General features: G+C 39.2%; 2 protein-coding genes across 2 annotated transcripts; both read left to right on the forward strand.

Moving 5' to 3' along the window:
- The first annotated feature begins 220 nt into the window (after positions 1-220).
- On the forward strand, positions 221-1168 carry LOC112628359 (olfactory receptor 11H7). The gene has a single exon (XM_025391122.1). It carries the CDS (start codon positions 221-223, stop codon positions 1166-1168), a length of 948 nt encoding a protein of 315 aa, XP_025246907.1.
- A 23676-nt stretch (positions 1169-24844) lies between these two features.
- On the forward strand, positions 24845-25914 carry LOC112629391 (olfactory receptor 11H4). Its single transcript, XM_025392950.1, has one exon. It carries the CDS (start codon positions 24892-24894, stop codon positions 25864-25866), a length of 975 nt encoding a protein of 324 aa, XP_025248735.1. The 5' UTR covers positions 24845-24891; the 3' UTR covers positions 25867-25914.
- The last annotated feature ends 295 nt before the right edge of the window (positions 25915-26209 follow it).

A 26209-nucleotide genomic window follows, 5' to 3' on the forward strand; every position in this document is an offset into this window, starting at 1 on the left:
TCCAATGCCACAGAAAATTCAAACAACCTGATTCAAAGAATCAGACCCAAAGGACTCATTCAAGAAAGATAAATCAGGGTTTGCTTAAGAATTCTTTTAGAATATCCAATATATTCACCTGCAAGAGTCAAACTCCTTATCCCAAAAAAAGCTTCAAGATGCTTCATCAGCAAAGTAAATTGTCATTGCCTATCTGTGTTCTCTCCACAGTCTGGGAAGCATGAATAGCTCACAGATATCTACTGTGACACAGTTTGTCTTGCTGGGCTTTCCTGGTCCCTGGAAAATTCGGATCATCTTTTTCTCAATGATTTTGTTGGTCTACATCTTGACTCTGACTGGGAATATGGCCATCATCTGTGCAGTGAGGTGGGACCATCGACTCCATACCCCTATGTACATGCTCCTAGCCAACTTCTCCTTCCTAGAGATCTGGTATGTGACCTGCACAGTCCCCAACATGCTGGTAATTTTTTTTTCCAAAACTAAGACCATATCCTTCTCTGGATGCTTCACTCAGTTCTACTTCTTCTTTTCCCTGGGCACAACTGAATGCTTCTTCCTCTGTGTCATGGCTTATGATCGGTACCTGGCCATCTGCCACCCACTGCACTATCCCTCCATTATGACTGACCAGCTCTGCGGCATCTTGGTGTCTCTTTGTAGGCTCATTGGTTTCCTTGGACATTCAATTTCCATTTTCTTCATTTCTCAACTACCTTTCTGTGGTCCCAACATCATTGATCATTTTCTGTGTGATGTGGACCCACTGATGGCATTGTCCTGTGCCCCTACTCACACCATAGGGCATGTGTTCCATTCTCTGAGTTCTCTTTTCATCATCCTCACCATGGTGTATATCCTTGGGTCCTATACCTTGGTGCTCAGAACTGTGCTTCAGGTTCCTTCTTCAGCTGGATGGCAAAAGGCCTTCTCTACCTGTGGATCACACTTGGTTGTGGTGTCTCTGTTCTATGGAACCATAATGATGATGTATGTGAGTCCCACACCTGGCAACTCAGTTGCTATGCATAAGATCATCACACTGATATATTCAGTGGTAACACCTGTCTTAAACCCCCTCATCTACAGCCTACGCAACAAGGACATGAAATATGCCCTCCATCATGTCTTCTGTGGAAGAGAATTATCCAGAGCTCATGAATAGGGTTTTTTATAACCCAACGACTCTTTATGTGATTGGAAGAATAATCCTCTTCTTTTAACACAAACTGACTTGATTTTATTCATGGTCATCACAATCCTTTTGTACAAGCAAAACTCTTTATGTATCTGATCATATTTTGATGAGCTTCTGATTTCAGAAATGTGTTCCATGGGAGGTTGGCCCCAACATATGGTAAAAATAACACTTAAAAATCTTAATATCTATTTCCAGAAAGGTTTTTACTTTGGTATGCAGTCTCCATCCACACAATTTTATTAAGACATATGAATCCAATTGATGGTTTGCTTACATAGTTGTCTATCACTTCTTTTAAAAAACACAATATTCCTGTTGACCTGGATTTTTGGTAACACATCATTATGTAAACTAAGATACACTTAGAGATTGTAAATTCAGTTTCACAATTCTTAGTTCATCATCCTCATCAACAGTGTACAAGGGGAGGCTGGAAGTTAGATTTAGAAAGAGTCATTAGTGTGAAATCCAGCTAAGTGAAGTGAGGGTCACATCAAAAGAGCCACTTAGAAGGCTTGACTTTGTCCCCTGAAATTTGAGGGGCATCTTGACTGTCCTTGATTTGAACCTGGAAAAAATGTAAAGACTGTGAAAGCGATGACTCAGAGGGAGTAAAAGGAGATGGGCTGTAGCAAGAACAAACTAAACTCCCACTCATAACAGAACAAATATAGAATACCCATATTTGACCTAGTTAGACCCTATGGAAAGTAACCTTCTTGCTGTCTTAAAAGGAACCCTACCCAAAAGTGCTACTTGGAAAAGTAAGGCCATTTCAAAAGTCTATACAGAGTAGGTCGCCCAAATCCAGGGTTAAAAGAAGTCATATGGAGCCAGCCAGTGAAGCATTGCCCACATCAGAGAACCTGCAGTTTAGACAGACCACCTCAGAAAAAGAAAATGGTTCATGAAAAAGAAAAACAACATTTAGACAATTGTTAAACCTATAAGGCAACAATATCTAAATCAGGAAAAAAACTTTCTGCCTTTACTTCTTTCCCACCCTAAACCTAGAGTAACTGGAGTCAGCAGAGTAATGTAGAAAAAGAGAAATGAGAGTCAGAGGGAAACAAGCAGATCAAGCCTAAATCAGATCCAGTTTAGAGGAATGAGCTTTAATTTGGATTAAAAAATAAAAGTTTAGTTTTAGACTATACAATGTGCCTTCAGTCATCTATGGATTCCATATCCATGGATTCAACCAACCTCAGATTGAAAATATTTGGGTAAAAATGCATCTTTACTGAGGATGTACAGACTTTTTTTCTTGTCATTGTTCCCTAAATAATACAGTATAACAGTGATTTACATTGCATTGGAATTTTAAGTAACTTAGAGATGATTTAAAGTATATGGGAGGAGGTTACAGTGAGCTATGATTGTGCCACTGCACTCCAGCCCTGGCAACAGACCCTGTCTCTAAAAAAAAATAAAAAATAAAAAAAGTATAAGGGAGGATGTACAATAAAGTGTTCTTGCAAATACTCTACCATTCTATATAAGGAACTTGAGTTTGTGGATTATGGTATCCACAGGAGGTCCTGGAACCAATCCCTCATGTATACTGAGAAACAAATGTGCTAGACTCTCTAATGCCGGGATAAGAGGTCATATGTTAAAACTAAAAGTAGTTATAAAAGCTATCATACACCCAAGACAGTATCCATAGGTGGAAATAAATCAGACATCAGAAAGTGTTTACAATAGACTTGGTGGGGGAAAATTAAGTTCCTTTATGTTTATGTCCTACCAAGTACAAATCATTCAATAAAATAGTTGTAGCTACAAAGGCTTAAATGTTGTGGTAGCCTAAGAGAGGAAGAAAGTTTCTACCTGAAAGACCAAGGAACTCTCCTGGAAAGCCTCCTTGGGCAACTGGAAAACACTATGCTTCAAGGTTGGTAGAAGGGCCTAAAAAGAATGGGAAAACGAATTAGAAAATCTGCTTAGGATGGTATTAAAGATAAGCTTGAACTACCAATCACAGTTTTGCCTTAAGTCAGCCCTAATATTTCAGTGGCTCAGCTGAACTCATTAGTTGAAAAGGGGCAGAAAATACTCTGTATTACTCTCAATAACTCAAAGTATCCTCCTACTGCAACTTATTAGATGTCAAATATGTAGCGTCACCTGTCAAACACCTATTCTTTTGCTAATATTCAGCTCGGACATGACTTCTATCTGAAGACTATTCTCACATCCCAAAGCTAGACTGCATTTCTCTTCTTGATATATCTAGAATATACAAGCTCATATTCCAATTATTGTACCTAAAGACTATGAGCTCTGTTTTGTGTCAGGGTCTCTTCCCCTAAGCAATTAGGCTTTTGAAGATAAGAACAGTGTCTTATCTTTTTATCCCCAGCAACTAGCATAAACCCGATTCATAGTAAGAGTAAGCATGCAGGGAAAGAAACAGCTTGTGGAATTGGATAATGAGCTAGTTCTTTAATCAATTCTCTTTAGAATTAAACATATTTTAGTCACAAAACCATGAATTGATTAGATTTTTTAATATTTATAGAACTTGTCTGTTTTCAAACCTATATTTTGATATTTATTTCTATTATAAAATAATACAAGCTTCTCATACAATTTTCAAACAATAAAGATGAGTATAAAGTTGTGGGTTTTTTTACTTTAAGTTCTAGGGTACATGTGCACAACGTGCAGGTTTGTCACATAGGTATACATGTGCCATGTTGGTTTGCTGCACCCATCAACTCGTCATTTATATTAGGTATTTCTTCTAATGCTATCCCTCCCCCTGACCATGACCCCATGACAGACCCCAGTATGTGATGTTCCCCTTTATCCAAGCTCATTGTTCAATTCGCCCCTATGAGTGAGAACATGTGGTGTTTGGTTTTCTGTCCTTGTGATACTTTGTTGAAATTGATGGTTTCCAGCTTCATCTATGTCCCTGCAAAGGACATGAACTCATCCTTCTTTATGGCTGCATAGTACTCCATGGTGTATATGTGCCACATTTTCTTAATCCAGTCTATCATTGATGGTCGTTTGGGTTGGTTCCAAGTCTTTGCTATTGTGAATAGTGCTGCAATAAACATACATGTGCATGTGTCTTTATAGTAGCATGATTTATAATCCTTTGGGTATATCCTCAGTAATGGGATGACTGGGTCAAATGATATTTCTAGTTCTAGATCCTTGAGGAATCGTCACACTGTCCTCCACAATGGTTGAACTAGTTTGCACTCCCACCAACAGTGTAAAAGCGTTCCTATTTCTCCACATCCTCTCCAGCATCTGTTGTTTCCCAACTTGTTGATGATCACCATTCTAACTGGTGTGAGATGGTATCTCGTTGTGGTTTTGATTTGCATTTTTCTGATGACCAGTGATGGTGAGCATTTTTTCGTGTGTCTGTTGGCTGCATAAATGTCTTCTTTCAAGAAGTGTCTGTTCATATCCTTTACCCACTTTCTGATGGGGTTGTTTTTTTCTTGTAAATTTGTTTAAGTTCTTTGTAGATTCTGGATATTAGTCCTTTATCAGATGGGTATATTGCAAAAATTCTCTCCCATTCTGTAGGTTGCCTATTCACTCTGATGGTAGTTTCTTTTGCTGTGCAGAAGCTCTTTAGTTTACTTAGATCTCATTTGTCTATTTTGGTTTTTGTTGCCATTGCTTTTGGTGTTTTAGACATGAAGTCCTTGCCCATGCCTATGTCCTCAATGGTATTAACTAGGTTTTCTTCTAGGGTTTTTATGGTTTTAGGTCTAACATTTAAGTCTCTAATCCATCTTGAATTAATTTTCGTATAAGGAGTGAGGAAAGGATCCAGTTTCAGCTTTCTACTTATGGCTAGCCAGTTTCCCCAGCACCATTTATTAAATAGGGAATCCTTTCCCCATTTCTTGTTTTTGTCAGGTTTGTCAAAGATCAGATGGTTGTAGATGTGTGGTGTTATTTCTGAGGACTCTGTTCTGTTCCATTAGTCTATATCTCTGTTTTGGTACCAGTACCATGCTGTTTTGGTTACTGTAGCCTTGTAGTATAGTTTGAAGTCAGATAGGGTGATGTCTCCAGCTTTGTTCTTTTTGCTTGGGATTGTCTTGGCAATGTGGGCTCTTTTTTGGTTCCATATAAACTTTAAAGTAGTTTTTTTCCAATTCTGTGAAGAAAGTCATTGGTAGCTTGATAGCGATGGCATTGCATCTATAAATTACCTTGGGCAGTATGGCCATCTTCACGATATTGATTCTTCCTATCCATGAGCATGGAATGTTCTTCCATTTGTTTGTGTTCTCTTTTACTTCACTGAGCAGTGGTTTTTAGCTCTCCTTGAAGTGGTCCTTCACATCCCTTGTAAGTTGGATTCCTAGGTATTTTATTCTCTTTGTAGCAATTGTGAATGGGAGTTCACTCATGATTTGGCTCTCTGTTTGTCTGTTATTGGTGTATAGGAATGCTTGTCATTTTTGCACATTGATTTTGTTTCCTGAGACTTTGCCAAAGTTGTTTATCAGCTTAAGGAGATTTTGGGCTGAGATGATGGGGTTTTCTAAATATACAATCATGTCATCTGCAAACAGGGACAATTTGACTTCCTCTTTTCCTAACTGAATACCCTTTATTTCTTTCTCTTGCCTGATTGCCCTGGCCAGAACTTCCAATACTATGTTGAATAGGATTGATGAGAGAGGGTATCCCTGCCTTGTGCCACTTTTCAAAGGGAATGCCTCCAGTTTTTGCCCATTCAGTATGATATTGGCTGTGGGCTTGTCATAAATAGGTCTTATTATTTTTGGATATGTTACATCAATACCTAGTTTATTGAGAGTTTTTAGCATGAAGGGGAGTTGAATTTTGTTGAAGTCCGTTTCTGCATCTATTGAGATAATCATGTGGTTTTTGTCATTGGTTCTGTTTATAGGATGGATTATGTTTATTGACTTGTGTATGGTGAACCAGCCTTGCATCCCAAGGATGAAGCCGACTTGATCATGGTGGATAAGTTTTTTGATGTGCTTCTGGATTTGATTTGCCAGTATTTTATTGAGGATTTTCACATTGATGTTCATCAGGGATATTGGTCTAAAATTCTTTTATTGATGTGTCTCTGCCAGGTTTTGGTATCAGGATGATGCTGGCCTCATAAAATGAGTTAGGGAGGATTCCCTCTTTTTCTGTTGATTGGAATAGTTTCAGAAGGAATGGTACCAGCTCCTCTTTGTACCTCTGGTAGAATTCAGCTGTGAATCCGTCTGGTCCTGGACTTTCTTTGGTTGGTAGGCTATTAATTATTGCCTCAATTTCAGAGCCTGATGTTGGTCTATTCAGAGATTCGACTTCTTCTCGGTTTCGTCTTTGGAGGGTGTATGTGTCCAGGAATTTATCCATTTCTTCTGGATTTTCTAGTTTATTTGCGTAAAGGTATTTATAGTATTCTCTGATGGTAGTTTGTATTTCTGTGGGATCAGTAGTGTTATCCCTTTTACCTTTTTTATTGCATCTATTTGATTCTTCTCTCTTTTCTTCTTTATTAGTCTTGCTAGCGATCTATCAATTCTGTTGATCTTTTCAAAAACCAGCTCCTGGATTCATTGATTTTTTGAAGGGTTTTTTTGTGTCTCTCTCTCCTTCAGTTCTGCTCTGATCTTAGTTATTTCTTCCCTTCTACTAGCTTTTGAATTTGCTTGCTCTTGCTTCTCTAGTTCTTTTAATTGTGATGTCAGGGTGTTGATTTTAGATCTTTCCTGCTTTCTCTTGTGGTCATTTAGTGCTACAAATTTCCCTCTATACACTGCCTTAAATGTGTCCCAGAGGTTCTGGTACATTGTGTCTTTGTTCAAGAGCTCCTGAAGGAAACACTAAACATGGTAAGGAACAACTGGTACCAGCCACCGTAGAAACATGCTAAATTGTGAAGATCATCAATGCTAGGAATAAACTACATCAACTGACAGGCAAAATGACCAACTAACATCATAATGACAGGATCAAATTCACACATAACAATATTAACCTTAAATGTAAATAGGCTAAATGCCCCAATTAAAAGACACAGACTGGAAAATTGGATAAAGAGTCAAGACCCATCAGTGTGCTGTATTCAGGAGACCCCCATCTCACGTGCAGAGACACACATAGGCTCAAAATAAAGGGATGGAGGAAGATCTGCCAAGCAAATGGAAAACAAAAAAAAGCAGGCATTGCAATCCTAGTCTCTGATAAAACAGACTTTAAACCAACAAAGATCAAAAGAGACAAAGAAGGCCATTACATAATGGTAAAGGGATCAGTTCAACAAGAAGAGCTAACTATCCTAAATATATATACACCCAATACAGGAGCACCCAGGTTCATAAAGCAAGTCCTTAGAGACATACAAAGAGACTTAGACTCCCACACAATAATAATGGAAGACTTTAACACCCCACTGTCAATATTAGACAGATCAACAAGACAGAACGTTAACAAAGATATCCAGGACTTGAACTCAGCTCTGCACCAGGCGGACCTAATAGACATCTACAGAACTCTCCACACCAAATCAACAGAATATACATTCTTCTCAGCACCACATTGCACTTATTCCAAAATTGACCATATAGTTGGAAGTAAAGCACTCCTCGGCAAACGTTAAAGAACAGAAATTACAACAAACTGTCTCTCAGACCACAGTGCAATCAAATTAGAACTCAGGATTAAGAAACTCACTCAAAATTGCACAACTACATGGAAAATGAACAACCTGCTCCTGAATGACTACTGGGAAATAACAAAATGAAGGCAGAAATAAAGATGTTCTTTGAAATCAATGAGAACAAAGACACAACGTATAAAGTTAAAGGTAAAAGTGTCCACCCTCTCTCTTTTCATAATCCCACTTCCTGCAGATAACAGTTTACTACTAATCTAAATTTCTATGCATAGACAAGCATGCAAATGCACACATATGTAATTGTTTTCTTTTTCTTTAATAGATTATAATATAGAAAGTATTCCATGGCTGCATTTTTCTTCTCTTAAAATGTTGCAACCTTTTATAAGGTCAAATAGATATGCATAGTTGAATATTGCCCCGATGTATGAATAAACTGTAACTTGTTTAATTATTCCCCTATTACCAGACACACATTTTAGAGCGGTTTTTTTTAACGTAAGTTCAAGGTATTTTTTAAAAAGTTCTATGAAGGGTCTTGTTAAAGACACACTAAATTTATAATAAATCCTTTTTAAAAATTATGTAATATACCATGCATACAGAAGTCCATATAATATATACGTGCAAGTTTAAAGAATATAAAATTTAGAAATGCCTATGCCCTTCTTTACCCAAGTAAAAAAAAAAAAAAGGAATATTACCAGCACTTTAGACACCCCCTTTGAATAGCTCCCCAACTATATCCATCTTGCTATGTACCAAAGTATTTGTCTCAATTATCTCGTGCTTTTCTTTATCTTTGCCACTTATGTATGTATATAACTGAAAATAGTACAGTAGGAAATTCCAAAGACCCATTCCTCTACAGAAACATGGAGGAAAATGTCAAAAACTGTCCAAATCCGCTTTATCAGAACTCTAGAAAATAGTCAAAGATGTACAGAAATCAAGTGAATCCTTCATCAAGTAAAAGGTGACTAAAACATGGTAGAACTCTGTGGCATTTTAATTTACCCTTGCCATATCCCCTCCTCCTCAGCTCAGCAGTCATCTTGAAGATGGCAGGCCATGTTCCCAGTATGGGTTCCTTGTTCTCAGAAGTTGTTTGTCTCTTTTGACTTGTCTAGGAGCTCCCTGAAAAATTACTACAGAGGGCTTGCCTTTATTTCACCTAAGTTGGAACTCTCTCATGGCAAAGAAAGAGCTAGAAGGAGAGCATTCCTCAAAAACATTAAAAGGCAAATAAACTACCCACTGCTTCCTGGAAGCAAAGATATCAATTGATATAAACAATAGATTCACTTAAAAGCCTAGAGGAAAACCTGGGGAGTGAGTTATTTTGAGAAATAAGGACTGTGAAGAGCTTTCACATTATCTCTGGGAATCTCACCAAATAGAAAATATCAGGAAGAAAATAAAAATTATAGTACAGGTAGTGGTTCATGCCTATATTCCTAACACTTTGGGAGGCCAAGGTAGGAGGACTGCTTGAGCCCAGGAATTTGAGATCAACCTGGGAAACATGGTGAGACCTTGTCTCTGCAAATTAAAAAATTGGCCAAGTATGGTGGCATATGACTGTGGTCCTAGCTACTCACTGGGAGGCTGAGGTGGGAGATTCACTTGAGCCTGGAAGATTGAGGTTTCAGTGAGCTGTGACTGTGCCACTGCACTCCAGCCTGGGCAACAGAGCAAGACTTCTACTCAAAAAAAAAAATTATAAGAAGACATCAAATAGAAATTATGGAGCAAAACAATACAATAACTGAAGTGAAAAATTTATTAGAGGGGTTCTACAGTAGATTTGAGCAGGGAGAAATAACAATCAGTGAACTTGAATATAAGTTATTTGAGATTATCTAGTCTGATGAACAGAAAGAAAAACATATTTAGTAAAACTAAGGAAACCTGTGGAACACTATCAGTTGTACCCTGTACACATAATAGGAATCCTAGAAGAAGGGGAGAGAGAAAAGAGACAGAAAGAATATTTGAAGAAATAATGGTCAAAAATGTCCCTAAGTTGGCCAGGTGCAGTGGCTCATGCCTGTAATCCCAACACTTTGGGAAGCTGAGGTGGGCAGATCACTTCAGGCCAGGAGTTTGAGACCAGCCTGGTCAAAACTGTGAAACTCTGTCTCTACTAAAAGTACAAAAAATATTAGCCAGACATGGTGGCACACATGCCTGTAGTCCCAGCTACTTGGGAGGTTGAGGCATGAGAATCATTTGAACCTGGGAGGTGGAGGTTGCAGTGAACTGAGATTGCAACACTGTACTCCAGCCTGGGTGATGGAGGGAGACACTGTCTCAAAAACAACAACAAAACCTTAAAACTTCCCAAGGTTGGCTGGGTGCAGTGGCTCACGCCTGTAATCCCAGCACTTTGAGAGGCCGAGGTGGGTGGATCATGAGGTCAAGAGATCAACACCATCCTGGCCAACTTAGTGAAACCTAGTCTCTACTAAAAATACAAAAATTAGTCAGGTGTGGTGGCGCATGCCTGTAGTCCCAGCAACTTGGGAGGCTGAGGCAGAAGAATCACTTGAACCCTGGAGGTGGAGGTTGCAGTCAGCCATGATTGTGCCACTGCACTCCAGTCTGGCAACGGAGCAAGACCCTGGCAAAACAAAACAAAACAAAACAAAACAGAAAACAAAAAGAAAAACTTCCTAAGGTTGATGAAAGACATGAAACTATATATCCAAGAAGCTCAATAAGCATCACATAAATAAGCTTAAGAGATTTAGAAAGTAGCAAAAGAGAAGTGACTATCAACAAGGGATTCTAGATAAGATTAACAGCCAATTTCTCATCAGAAACCATGGAGACCAGAAGGCAGTGGAATGACATATTAGAGTGCTAAAAGAAAACAAAAATGTCAACCAAGAATTCTAGCAAGCCAGAAATGACACTAGGGACATTAATACTGTTCTTACATATAAATGGGATTATAAGAGAATACTATGAGCAATTATATGTCAACAAATTAGATAACCTAAAATAAGATGCATAAGGGCACTACCAAAACTGACTCAAAAAATACATAGGAAATCTGAATAGATCTGTAACAAGTGAAAAATTGTAATCAATAATCAAAAACCACCCAACAACAACAAAAAAAAAAAAACAGGACCATACTACTTCACTGGCATATTCTACCAAATATTTAAAAAGAACTAACATCAGTTCTTCTCAAACTCTTCCAAAAACAAAAACAAAAAAAAATGAACACATTCTAACTCATTTTATAAGACAGCATTATAAACCAAAGCGATAACAAGAAAAGGAAACTGCAAATCCATATCTCCAGTAAATATAGGTGCAAAATTCCTCAACAAAATACTAGCAAGTCAAACCCAGCAGTATATTTAAAGAATGAAATACCATGACTAATGAAGATTTATCCTAAGAATGAAAGGGTAGCTCAATATAAGAAAATAATTCATCAATATACCACATTAATTACACTAAGTCAATAATCAGAAGAGGAAATTAAGAAGCCAAATTCATGGCTGCACACAGTGGCTCACACCTGTAATCCCAGCACTTTGGTAAACTTAAGCAGGTGGGTCACTTGAGGTCAGGAGTTCAAGACCAGCCTGGCCAACATAGTGAAACCCTGTCTCTACTAAAAAAAAAAAAAAAAAAAAAAAAAACAAACTTAGCTGGGTGTGGTGGCAAGAACCCATAGTCCCAGCTACTCAGGAGGCTGAGGCAGGAGAATTACTTGAACCCAGGAGGCAGATGTTGCAGTGAGCCATGATCATGCCACTACAATCCAGCCTGGGTAAAAGAGTGAGATTCCATCTAAAAAAAATAAAAGCCAAATGCATTTCTAATAGCATCAAAAATAGCTAAATGCTTAGGAATTAATTTAATTAAAGTGGTATCAGACTTATACATTAAAAACTACAAAACATTGTGAAATAGATTTAAGACAAGTAAATGCATAAACATCTCATGTTCATGGATTGGAATGCATAACATCATTAAGATGACAATACTTCTCAAAGTTATTTACAAATTCCATACAATCTATATCAAAATTCCAATGGGCTTTTTCACAGAAATGCAAAAGTCAATATTAAAACTTACGGGGAATCTCAAAAGACCCAAAATAGCCAAAACAATCTGGAAAAAGAACAGAGTGAAAGGACTCATACTTTCTGATTTCAAGACTTACTACAAAGCTATAGGAATCAAGGCAGTGTGGTATTGGCATAAAATAGACATATAGATCAACAGAATATAATTGGAAGTTTAGAAATAAACCTGTATATCTGTGGTCAATTAACTTTTAACAAAGGCGCCAAGATCATTCAATGAAGAAAGAATAGTCTCTTTAACAAATGGTGCTGGGACAACTGGATATCATGTGCAAAAGAATGAAATTGGACTCTTATTTCATCCCATATAAAAAATAACTCAACATTAATCAAATACCTAAATATAAGTGCTAAAGTTATAAAACTCTTAGAAGAAAACATACATTTAAACCTTTGTATCCTTGAATTAGTCAATGGTTCTTTAGGTATAAGATGAAAAGTGCAAGAAATCAAATTCAAAAATAGATAAGTGAGCCAGGCTCATGCCTTTAATCCCAGCACTTTGGGATGCTGAGGCATGAGGATCACTTGAAGACAGGCACTCAAGACCAGCCTGAGAAGCAAAGCAGGACCCTGTCTCTATAAGAAAATTTAAAAATTAGCCAAGCACATGTGCCTGTAGTCCCAGCTTCTCAGGAGACTAAGGTAGGAGGATCCCTTGAGCTCAGGAGTTCCAGGCTTCAGTGAGCTATGATGGTGCCAACTCCAGCCTGGGTGACAGAGCAAGACCCTGTCTCAATCAGTCAATCAATCAATAGACTTCATCAACATTTTAAATATTTTGTGCATCAAAAGACACTATCAACAGAGTGAAAAGGCAACCTATGGAATGGGAAAACATACTTGCAAGTCATATATCTGATAAGTGTCTGGTGTCCAGAATATATAAAGCATTCTTACAACTCAACAACAAAAAGATAACCCAATTTTAAAATAGGCAAAGGACTTATGTAGACATTTCTCCACAGAAGCCATACAGATGGTCAAAAAGTACATAGATGCTCAATAACATTAGTTATTAGGGAAATGCAAATCAAAACCACAGTGAGGTACCACTTCATATCCACTAGAATAGTTATAATTTTTCTAAAAAGCTGAAAATAACAAGTGTTGATGAGAATATGAAAAATTAGAACTCTCATGTATTATTGGAGGGAATGTAAAATGATGCAGCCACTTTAAAAAATAGTTTGTCAGTTTCTAAATAAGTTAAAAATAGAATTACCCTAAGACTTAGCAATTCCACTCCTAAATATATACCCAATATAATTAAAACCAGATGTTCGAATAAAAACCTATAGATGAATGTTCATAGCAGTACTATTCACAATAGCCAAAAGAACACAAACATCCGTCAACTGATGGACGTATTGTAAAATGTGATATATCCAAACGATGTAATATTATTCAGTCACAGAAAAGGAATTAAGTACTGATACACAATACAACACAGATAAACTTCAAAAGCATTATGCTGGAGAGATCATGGCGGACAGGAAGCAGGACTAGATTGCAGCTCCCACTCGGACAGACAGAGCAGCGTGTGGAGGCTCTAATCATGAACTTTTGCTTCAGAACAACTGCAGGAATAAATCAGGAAAGCTAAGAGAATCCACAGACACTCTGAAAGAAGTGGATTGCTCCTGCAGGGTCCAGGAGACACCCCAAACATTGTGAGTGCCCAAGCTGTGGAAGTGGGAAAGGGGAATTGTCCACTCCTGAAAACAAACGCTCACTGTGGAACCTGAAGGTCTAGATCATGGGAGAAGATACTGACCTTACCTGCAGCTGAGTCAATTTAGAGAGCCGAGTGAAATACAGCAGTAGAGGAAGATGCAGGAAAAGCCCTGTGTGCTTACTGGGTCCCCTAGCAAGCCATTTCTGCCTTATTTCACAGGGGTCCTCAGAGAGGGCTGCGCATGCACTAGGGAAGGGCCACATAAGGAAACCTCCAGATGAACTTTGTAACAATTTAAACTAATTAAGAAGTCTCCTGCCCAGAACTCAAGGGAGGGTGTGAATCCGGTGTGCAGACTCCACAGCTCTACTTGCTTTCTCAGCTGGAAGGCAGGTAGGCTGAGGTAAGCTCTCAGCCCTGCTTGCCCACTGCCTGGAAACAGACTCGGTGTTATTGGGGGAAGGAGCATGGTGGGAGTAAGGCCAGCCTTTTCAATTGCATGGGAGCTGGGTGAGGCCTGTGACTACCGGCTTTCCCCCACTTCGCTGACACCTGCATGACACAGTAGAGGCAGCCATAATCATCCTAGGAACATAACTCCATTGACCTGGGAACCACACCACCAACCCCCACAGCAGCTGCATCAAGACCCGCCTGAGGAGAGTCTGAGCTCAGATACGCCTAGCCCTGTCCCCACCTAATGGTCTTTCCCTACCCACCCTGGTAGCTGAAAATAAAGGGCATATACTCTTGGGAGTTCTGGGGCCCCACCCACCACCTGTTCCTCCCCGTACTACCACAGCTGATGCTCTTTGAAAGCACCACCTCCCGGCAAGAGGCCAATCAGCACAAAAATAGTGCATTAAACAGCCAAAGCTAAGGACCCTCAGCATCCCTTTTTCCCCCACCCCTGCCACCAGGGCAGGTGCTGGTATCTATGGCTGAGAGACCCACAGATGGTTCACATCACAGGACTCTGTGCAGACAACCCCCAGTACCAGCCCAGAGCATGCTAGACATGCTAGGTGGCTAGATCCAGAAGAGAGATAACGATCACTACAGCTCACATCTCAGGAAGTCACATCCCTAGGAAAAGAAGGAGAGTACTACGTCAAGGAAACATCCATGGGACAAAAGAATCTGAACAACAGCCTGGAGCCCTAGACCTTTTCTTGACAGAGCCTACCCAAATGAGAGGGAACCCAGAAAGCCAACTCTGTTACTATGACTCAACAAGGTTTTTTTAACACCCCCAACATATACCAGCTCACCATCAATGGATCCAAACAAGAAGAAATCCCTGATTTACCTGAAAAAGAATTCAGAAGTAGTTATTAAGCTAATCAAGGAGGCACCAAAGAAAGGTGAAGCCCAATTTAAGAAAGTCAAAAAAAAGGATGCAAGAAATGAGGGGAGAAATTTTCAATGAAATAGATAGCATAAATAAAAAACAATCAAAACTTCAGGAAACAATGGACACACTTATATAAATGCAAAATGCACTGGAAAATCTCACCAATAGAATTGAACAAGCAGAAGAAAGGACTTCAGAGCTCAAAGACAAGGTTTCTGAATTAACCTAATGTAACAAAGACAAAGAATAAGAAAATATGGGCTGGGCATGGTGGCTTATGCCTGTAATCCCAGCATTTTGGGAGGCCAAGGCGGGTGAATTACCTGAGATCAGAAGTTCAAGACCAGCCTGACCAACATGGAGAAACCCCATCTCTACTAAAAACACAAAATTAGCCGGGTGTGGTGTCACATGCCTGTAATTCCAGCTACTTGGGAGACTGAGGCAGGAGAATTGCTTCAACCCAGGAGGCAGAGGTGGTGGTGAGCCAAGATCATGCCATTGCACTCCAGCCTGGGCAACAAGAGTTAAACTTTGTCTCAAAAAGTAAAAAAAAAAAAAAGAAAGAAAGAAAAAAGAATATGAACAAAGCCTCCAAGAAGTCTGCAATTATGTTAAATGACCAAACCTAAGAATAATCGGCATTCCTGAAGAAGAGAAATCTAAACGTTTGGAAAATATATTTGGGGAATAATGGAGGAAAATTTCCCTGGCCATGCCAGAGACCTAGACATCCAAATATAAGAAGCTCAAAGAATGCCTGGGAAATTCATCACAAAGAGATCATCGCCTACACACATTGTCATCAGGTTATCTAAAGTTAAGATGAAGGAAAGAATCTTAAGAGCTGTGAAACAACAGCACCAGGTAACCTATAAAGGAAAAGCTATCAGATTAACAGCAGATTTATCAGCAGAAATCCTATAAGCTAGAAGGGATGGGCACCCAGTTTTGTGCTGTCTTCAGCCTCCTTAAAACAATTATCAGCCAAGAACTTTGTATCCAGCAAAAATAAACTTCTAAAATGAGGGAAAGATGCAGTCTTTTTCAGACAAACAAATGCTGAGAGAATTTGCCACTACCACGCCAAGGCTACAAGAACTGTGAAAAGGAGTTCTAAATCTTGAAACAAATCCTGGAAACACCTCAAAACGGAAGCTATAAAACAAAACAAACAAAAAAGAGGGCTAGCAAGATGGCCAAATAGGAACAGCTCCAGTCTACAGGTCCCAGAAAGATCAACACAGAAGGTGGGCAATTTCTGCATTTCCAACTGAGGTGCCCAGCTCATCTCATTGGGACTGGTTAGACAGTGGGTACAGCCCACAGAGGGCGAGCTGAAGCAGGGTGTGGTGTTGCCTCACTTGGGAAGTGCAAGGGGTCAGGGAACTCCCTCCCCTAGCCAAGGGAAGCCGTGAGGGCTGTGCAGTGAGGAACGGGGTATTCTGACCCAGATACTACATTTTGCCCATGGTTTTCACCACCCGCAGGCCAGGAGATTCCCTATACCACCACGGCCCTGGGTTTCAAGCACAAAACTAGGTGCCCATTTGAGAAGACACGGAACTAGCTGCAGGAGATTTGTTTTGTTTTGTTTTATTTTTCATACCCCAGTGACACCTGTAACACCAGCGAGTCAGAAGAACCCTTCACTCACCTGGAAAGGGGGCTGAAACCAGGGAGCCAAGTGGTCTAGCTTAGCAGATCCCAACCCCACGATGCCCAGCAAGCTAAGATCCACTGGCTTGAAATTCTCACTGCCAGCACAGCAGTCTAAAGTTGACCTGGGATGCAAAAGAAACTATCATCAGAGTGAACAGGCAACCTATGGAATGGGAGAAAATTTTTGCAATATATCCATCTGACAAACAGCTAAAATCCAGAATCTACAAGAAACTTAAACAAATTTACAAGAAGAAAAACAAACAACCCCATCAAAAAGTGGGTGAAGGATATGAACAGACACTTGTCAAAAGAAGACATTTATGCAGCCAAAAAACATATGAAAAAAAGCTCATCATCACTGGTCATAAGAGAAATGCAAATCAAAACCACAATGAGATACCATCTCATGCCAGTTAGAATGGTGATCATTATAAAGTCAGGAAACAACAGATGCTGGAGAGGATGTGGAGAAATAGGAAAGCTTTTATGTTGTTGATGGAAATGTAAATTAGTTCAACCATTGTGGAAAACAGTGTGGCAATTCCTCAAGGATCTAGAACCAGAAATACCATTTGACCCAGCGATCCCATTACTGGGTATACACCCAAAGGATTATAAATCATTCTACTATAAAGACACATGCACACATATGTTTATTGTAGCACTGTTCACAATAGCAAAGAATTGGAACCAACCCAAATGCCCATGAATGATAGACTGGATAAAGAAAATGTGGCACATATACCTCACGGAATACTATGCAGCCAAAAAAAGTATTACTTTGTGTCATTCCCAGGGACATGGATGAAGCTGAGAAACCATCATTCTCAGCAAACTAACACAGGAACAGAAAACCAAACACCATATGTTCCCATTCATAAGTGAGAGCTGAACAATGAGAACACATAGACACAGGGAGTTAACATCACAAACTGGGGACTGTTGAGGGTGGGGGCTAAGGGAGAGATAGCATTAGGAGAAATACATAATGTAGATGATGGGTTGATGGGTACAGCAAACCACCATGGCACGTGTATACCTATGTAACAAACCTGCACATTCTGCACATGTATCTTAGAACACAAAGTATATGGAAAGAAAACACAATTAGAAAACAACAACGACAAAAAACAAGGTATTGGCAACACATAGCATGATGAATGGAATAGCGTCTCACATCTCAATATTAACGTTAATGTCAATGATGTAAATGCTCCACTTAAAAGACACACAACTGCAGAATGGATAAGAATTCATCAACCAACTGTTTGCTGCCTCCAAGTGACTAACCTAAACTGAAGCTAAAGAGGTAGAAAAAGACATTCCATGCAAATGGACACAAAAAGCAAGCAGGGTAGCTATTCTTGTATCAGACAAAACAAACTTTAAAGCAACAGCAGTTAAACAAGACAAAGAGGACATTATATAATGATAAAAGGCCTTGTCTAACAGGAAAATATCACAATCCTAAATATATATGCACCTAACACTGGGGTTCACAAATTTATGAGACACTTACTAACAGACCTAAGAAATGAGATAGACAGCAACACAATAATAGTAGGAGACATCAATACTCCACTGACAGCACTACACAGGTCATCAAGACGGAAAGTCAACAAAGAAACAAGAGATTTAAACTATTCTCTGGAACAAATGGACCTAACAGTTATTAACAGAACATTCTACCCAACAACTGTAGAATATACATTCTATTCATCAGTGCATCGAACTTTCTCCAAGATAGACCATATGATAGGCCACAGAACAAGCCTCAGTAAATTTAAGAAAATTGAAATTATATCAAGCACTCTCTAAGACCACAGTGAAATAAAACTGGCAACCAACACCAAAAGGAACCTTCAAAACCATACAAATAATGGAAATTAAATAAGCTGCTCCTGAATGATCACTGGGTCAAAATGAAATCAAGATGGAAATTTTAAAATTCTTAGAACTGAACAACAATAGTGACACAATCTATCAAAACATCTTGGATACAGCAAAGGTGGTGCTAAGAGGAAAACTCATAGCCCTAAATGCCTACATCAAAAAGTCTGAAAGAACACAGACAATCTAAGGTCACACCTCAAGGAACTAGAGAAACAAGAACAAACCAAACCCAAATCCAGCAGAAGAAAGGAAATAACCAAGATCAGAGCAGAACTAAATGAATTTGAAACAGAAAAAAAATAGAAAAGATAAATTAAACAAAAAGCTGGTTCTTTGAAAAGGTAAATAAAATTTGATACACCATTAGCAAGATTAACCAAGGAAAGAAGAGAGAAAATCCAAATAAGCTTGATTAGAAATGAAATGGGACATATTACAACTGATGTCACAGAAATACAAAAGACCATTTAAGGCTACTACAAACACCTTTATGTGCATAAACTAGAAAAGCTAGGGGAGATGGTAAATTTCTGGAAAGATACAACCCTCCCAGCTTAGGAAGAATTAGAATACCTTGAATTCTAGAATACCTAGAATCAGGAAGAATTAGATACCTTGAACAGACCAATAACAATCGGCAAGATTTAAACAGTAACAAAAAATTACAAACAAAAGAAAGTCCAGGATGAGAGGGACTCACAGCTGAGTTTTACCAGACATTCAAAGAACAGGTACCAATCCTACTGATACCATTCCACAAGATAAAGAGGGAATCCTCCCTATGTCATTCTATGAAGACAGTATTGCCCTAATACCAAAACCAGGAAAGAAAATAACAAAAAAAAGCAAATTACAGACCAATATCCCTGATAAACATAGATGCAAAAATCCTTAACAAAATACTAGCTAACCAAATCCAACAACATATCAAAAAGGTAATCCACCATGACAAGTGGGTTTCATACCAGGGATGCAGGGATGGTTTAACATATGCAAGTCAATAAAAGTGATACATCACATAAACAAAATTAAAAACAAAAGTCACATGATCATCTCAATAGATGCAGAAAAAGCATTTGACAAAATCCAGCATTGCTTCATAATTAAAACTCTCAGCAAAATTGGCATACAGGGGACATACTTCATTATAATAAAATCCATCTATGACAAACCCACAGCCAATATAATACTGAGTGGGGAAAAGTTGAAAGCATTCCCTCTAAGAACTGGACCAAGATAAGGATGGCCACTCTCACCACTCCTCTTCAACATAGTACTGGAAGTCTTAGCCAGAGCAATCAGACAAGAGAAAAAATAAACGGCATCCAAATCAGTAAAGAGGAAGTTAAACTGTCGCTGTTTGCTGATAATATGATTGTTTACCCAGAAAACACTAAAGGCTCCTCCATAAGGCTCCCAGAACTGATAAAAGAACTACCCTGAGGCCAGGTGTGGTGGCTCATTTCTGTAATCCCAACACTTTGGTAGGCTGAGGCAGGAGGATCACTTGAGCCCAAGAGTTTGAGATCAGCCTTGGCAACATGTCTGTCTCTACAAAAAATGAAAAATATTAGCCAGGCATGGTGTCACACACCTGTAGTCTCAGTTACTTGAGAGGCTGAAGTGGGAAGATCAATTGAGCCTAGGAAGTCGAGACTGCAGTGAGCCAAGTATTGTACCATTTCAGCCTGGGCAACAGAGCAAGACCCTATCACAAACCAAAAAAGTACCTGAGGCTGGGTAATTTATAAAGAAAAGTTTTGTTTGACTCATGATTAAGCAGGCTATACAAGCATGGCACCAGCATCTATTCAGCTTCTTCTGAGGAAGCTTTTACAGCAAAAGTGAAAGTACAGCAGGTGTGTCACATGGTGGTGACAGAGAGAACAAGAAAGGAGGTGCCAGGCTCCTTTAAATCACCAGCTCTTCCATGAACTAATAGAGTGAGAACTCACTCATTACTGCAGGGAGGACACCAAGTCATTCACGAGGGATCCACCCCGATGATCCAAACAACTCCCACTACACCCCACCTTAAACATATTTCAGCATATGATTTGGAGGGGACAAAACTCCAAACCATAGCACTAAATATAGAAAATACTGATGCAGGAGCTCGATCCAAAGATTTTTATTTAATTTGTCTGCCATAATATCTGGATATCAGGAGGTTTTTTCTTTTTTACTGTGTGACTCTAGCCAAGAAAGTGTTAAACAGCCCCCCAGGTGTTTCTAATGACTGGCCTACACCATTGCTATTCACGTGTCCTGTGAACCAGCAAGGTCAGCATTACCTAAGTGCTTGTTAGAAAATCACTCTCTCAGGTCCCAACCTGCTGAATCAGACACTGCAATTTAACAAGATGTCCAGGTGATTCATATGCACATTAAAATTTGAGAACTCCTAGAACAGACTTTCACTGAATCTCAATTTCACTTACAAGCTGCCCCAGTAGCCATCAATGAAGATATTCTCCTTGCTCATCATTGTCAACTTTCCCTAGGAGGCATCTTTGAAGAAGTAGATTAAGAGGATCCAAGGAAGAAATCCCAATTTTTCAGGAGAAAAACAAAAGGCCAATTTTTTTTTTTTTAAACTGAAGCTAAATCTATTTCTAATTTGCACTAGTTTCAAATTCTCCACTGTTAGAAAGTGAAATGAGTGGAAACTGACAATTTGACTAAATTTGTCGATTAAATGACTTCTCTACATAAACAATTTTGGAATTCCTTGCACATTAATTACACATCATCAAGGTCACTCAAGGCAGCTCTTTCCCAATACCAACCATGTGGTCTTTACAGTGAAAGACTTCAAGAAAATTTAGTGAATTTAATTTTTAAGTGACCAATAGAATATAGTGTTCTGTTCCTCTATGTTAAAGCACTTCATTTAAGCTACAGAGAAAAGATGTGTTCATCAATATGTCTCAGTTTCAGAATTAGAGTCATAGGCAAAACTACCATTTATTTCACTGATTCCCATGGAGGATGATTCCTTAATGGAATGCAATCTCTTTGCAATAGAAGCCTCCTGCAATGTGTCTGTAATTCCTGTAATTCCACTGGCTCCTCTGCTTCCCTAATTCTAGCCAATATACTAGAATTAATAATATATATATATACAAGCTAATATACTGAATTCTAGGTGAGCCCCCAGTGCTGGAAAGAGAATGCACTCCAGGGAAACTTGGGTAAGCCACTGAGACCACATGGGGAGAAACACAGGGCTTTACAGTAATCCCTGAGAGAAAACAGATTTAACACTGATTCGCATGTTAAACCTCTCAGCAAATTCTGACAAAAGCCTCTAGGGTCTCCGGGAATGAAGGAAGGGCGATAAACCACATATAATGCCCTCAGCTGGACTTTTCCTCATCAGAGCCAGTGAAGAGGAGATGCTTGATGCTGAGGTTATGCTCAGCTCTGCTATGCCCACCACTCACTCCAAACTGAGCCAGAAAAGCCATCATTGTGGGTAAGAAACCACTGCTATGATCTACTACAGAGTCCCTTTGACTTTATAAACCTGATTAGGCACTGTTTCTCTGCAAAGACTCAAAGGAGGCAGTATAATAGTATAGTATAAAAGTTCCATATGTGAATCCAGGACATTCATTGCGTAAAAAGTCATGCCCCTCTCTGAGCCTCATTTATAAAATGAAGTTAGATTATTATACCATTTCTTCTAATTCTATGATTTTATGGTTATTAACAACCATCTTTCTGAAAACAATCTTACTTTCCAGCAGTTATCAGGTGGTATGTTCCTTCTCTCAGGATACCTAGGAAGACAATGCACTAAGTGAGGGGCATTCGAAAGAAGGCTATCAAATCAAGCTATCACACTTGGGGTGGGTGGATTGGTGGGTTGATTAGTTGGTTGGTAGCTTCTTGTACTGGAAAGGAATACAGTACATGAAAGAGCTGGTCTCAGCTGGGCGCAGTGGCTCACGCCTGTAATCCCAAGACTTTGGGAGGCTGAGGCGGGTGGATCACCAGGTCAGGAGATCAAGACCATCCTGGCTAACATGGTGAAACCCCGTCTCTACTAAAAATACAAAAAATTATCCAGGTGTGGTGGCGAGTGCCTGTAGTCCCAGCTACTCGGGAGGCTGAGGTAGGAGAATGGCGTGAACCCGGGAGGCAGAGCTTGCAGGGAGCCGAGAGCACGCCACTGCACTCCAGCCTGGGTGACAGAGTGAGACTCCGTCGAGGGAGGGAGGGAGGGAGGGAGGAAGGAAGGAAGGAAGGAAGGAAGGAAGGAAGGAAGGAAGGAAGGAAGGAAGGAAGGAAGGAAGGGGAGGGAGGGGCTAGTCTCCCAGGATTGTAGCTCAAACAATGATATATCTCAAAAAAACAGGAGAAACAGTATGTTTGTGGCATAAAATAATGAATATTCCATTCTAATTACCTAACTATTCCCAGATAGCATTTTGGAGACTTTGGAGGGTGCTGGTATACAGAACTTTGTGGAATCAGTTTATTCCATCAATGCAAAAATTCTGAAATTGATTACTTGGGTATTTCTATTAAGCTCTCCACCATCTGATCACTCCATTACTTATCTATATTTCTCCAAGGCTTCAGGAAAAACAATGTTGCTGCTAATAAAGCACTTACAGAGAAGGGTAGTAGAAAAGATGAAATGTAGTGTGAAGCTGTCCGTGTATAATGGAGAATGTCCTAAACTGTTACTCTCATCAAGCAGGCATTCAGAACAAAGGGCAGAAGACTCAAATCTCACAATTCTGGTTCCCAATTTAAATCTTAGCCTGGACTTGTTCTCTGACCAGTGTATAGCAGAGAAAGGGATTTATTTATGCTTCATAAATAATCTGGAAATCACCTATTGAGCACCTTATTCAAGGAAGACTATAAACACATGTATTTTACATTCACTGTTGATTGCAAAGCTGGAAAACTTTAGAACTCAGATGCTCCAAATTTCCCTTTTTATGCATCCTTAAAGACTAGCAAAGAACTAGTGATGTTGAAGTTCAAATCTTTCTTCCCAAGACTACCTGATCCTTCCTTCAAATTCTGTGTTCTTTGTTGCCTTTCACATTTGTCTTTTTACATTTCTGACAAAGTTATGGCTGGTGACCCGCAATACACAAGACAAGAGATCTGAACTTAACAAGAAACTCAATATTGAAACTATATTTATTTTTTTATTTTTTTATTTTATTTTTTTTGAGGTGGTGTCTTGCTCTGTCACCCAGGCTAGAGTGCAGTGATGCCATCTCGGCTCACTGCAACCTCCACCTCGTGAGTTCAAGCAGTTTTTCCGCTTGGCCTCCCAAGTAGCTGGGATTACAGGCACACGCCACCACATCCAGCTAATCTTTGTATTTTTAGTAGAGATGGGGTTTTGCCATGTTGGCCAAGCTGGTCTCGAACTCCTGACCTTGGCAATCTGCTCACCTTGGCCTCTCAAATTGCTGGAATTACAGGCATAAGACATTATGCCCAGCCATAACTACCATTTTGGCTTAATCAGCAAATTTTAAGTATTAATCAAGTATAAGATTACTGTTGTTTAAACACATTTGTATATTTTATTTAATTCTTAAATACATAAACTTGTTGCTACTGAAAAGTACATATGTAGTCAAATATTTGAAAGGGTCCTTACCTTCCTTTCAGTAACCAATATTCTAATAAATAAGATTGCAGATGAAACTCCATTTGACCTCAGATTCTTTTAGAGAATCCCTTTGTTTTCACGACCGAAAAAGCTCACTAAATAAACTAAATTTTTGTTTTGAAAACATCATTTTCTTTATTTCATCTATATGGTATCTGATTACAAAAAGTAAGATAGTTCCTTTTTGTATAATATCTGTAAAAAACATAAAAATAAACACTGCAGATGTTTTTAAAATATTATCATGAAGTCGTATCTCCATGCAGCAGTCAATCTATTTTGTTTTGTTGTCAAAGATCTAACCCAATTTTACATCAGTTATCCTCAAAATGTCTTTTCTAACAAGTTGGGCTAAATAAGAGAAAATTGATGAGCTCATGCTAGAAAATCCATAATCAACATTGGAAAAACAAATCAAAAGCTGAAAAGGTCTTCTCAAGCATCCAAGGAAAAGAAAGAAAATACATTTGTCTGGTTCCGCCACTAGTGTCGAAATTCTAGCTGCATTGGATGGTATTGGATTCTAGAAAAATAACACTGAAACTTAGAACCACAATCAGTTCAAAATATGGTAGGACGTATTCCCACCTGCTCTCAGAATGTCTTGGGTATTTTCCTGTATAGCTCAAGTTCTCGTCTTGATAAAGTCCTTGAGATATGTAGCAAGCAATTGGATTATACTCCAAGAGAGTTGGATTACACTCATGTCTTTCTTCTTCGTAGATTTAAGACCCATGAACAGGTCAGCAACACACGTCGTGACAGAGTTTATTCTCCTGGGATTCCCTGGTTGCTGGAAGATTCAGATTTTCCTCTTCTCATTGTTTTTGGTGATTTATGTCTTGACCTTGCTGGGAAATGGAGCCATCATCTATGCAGTGAGATGCAACCCACGACTACACACCCCCATGTACTTTCTGCTGGGAAACTTTGCCTTCCTTGAGATCTGGTATGTGTCCTCCACTGTTCCTAACATGCTAGCCAACATTCTCTCCACAACCAAGGCCATCTCATTTTCTGGGTGCTTCCTCCAGTTCTATTTCTTCTTTTCACTGGGAACAACTGAATGTCTCTTTCTGGCAGTAATGGCTTATGATCGATACCTGGCCATCTGCCACCCACTGCAGTACCCCGCCATCATGACCGGAAGGTTCTGTGGTAAGCTGGTGTCTTTCTGTTGGCTCACTGGATTCCTTGGATACCCAATTCCCATTTTCTTCATCTCCCGACTCCCCTTCTGTGGTCCCAATATCATTGATCACTTCCTGTGTGACATGGACCCATTGATGGCTCTATCCTGTGCTCCAGCTCCCATAACTGAATGTATTTTCTATACTCAGAGCTCCCTTGTTCTCTTTTTCACTAGTATATACATTCTTCGATCCTATATCCTGTTGCTAAGAGCTGTTTTTCAGGTCCCTTCTGCAGCTGGTCGGAGAAAAGCCTTCTCTACCTGTGGTTCTCATTTAGTTGTGGTATCTCTTTTCTATGGGACAGTCATGGTAATGTACGTAAGTCCTACATATGGCATCCCAACTTTATGGCAGAAGATCTTCACACTGGTATATTCAGTAATGACTCCTCTTTTTAATCCTCTGATCTATAGTCTTCGTAATAAGGACATGAAACTCGCTCTGAGAAATGTCCTGTTTGGAATGAGAGTTCATCAAAATTCGTGAGCCAAAGATGTGCCATATTTATAAGTTCTAACAAAGAACAAGGTCGAGATGTTGTCAGTTCTTTAGCAGTCTTTTAGTCCTCAGTCTGAGTAGTTAGAGGTTGTATATTTTACCTGGAAGTGTGCCCAGCTGAAATACGTTTTCAACACTGACTCTTTAAACCTTAATTAACTGGTCATCGACATCCACTAAAATGTTTTCAAAGCCTGTCTTTATTAAATGATAAAATGGAATTGCTATGTGAGATGCCCTCCTGCTGTCATGCCCCATGGTTCACCATTGTATAATTTCTTACTCATAGCAACAAGACAATAAACCCAACTTTGTTCAACTGCAGATATGT

This window comes from Theropithecus gelada, chromosome 7b, assembly GCF_003255815.1.
Source record: "Theropithecus gelada isolate Dixy chromosome 7b, Tgel_1.0, whole genome shotgun sequence".
NCBI lineage: Eukaryota > Metazoa > Chordata > Mammalia > Primates > Cercopithecidae > Theropithecus > Theropithecus gelada.

Coding starts and splice junctions, on each gene's coding strand:
- LOC112628359 (XM_025391122.1), top strand. CDS start 221: ATGAATAGCTCACAGATATCTACTGTGACACAGTTTGTCTTGCTGGGC.
- LOC112629391 (XM_025392950.1), top strand. CDS start 24,892: ATGTCTTTCTTCTTCGTAGATTTAAGACCCATGAACAGGTCAGCAACA.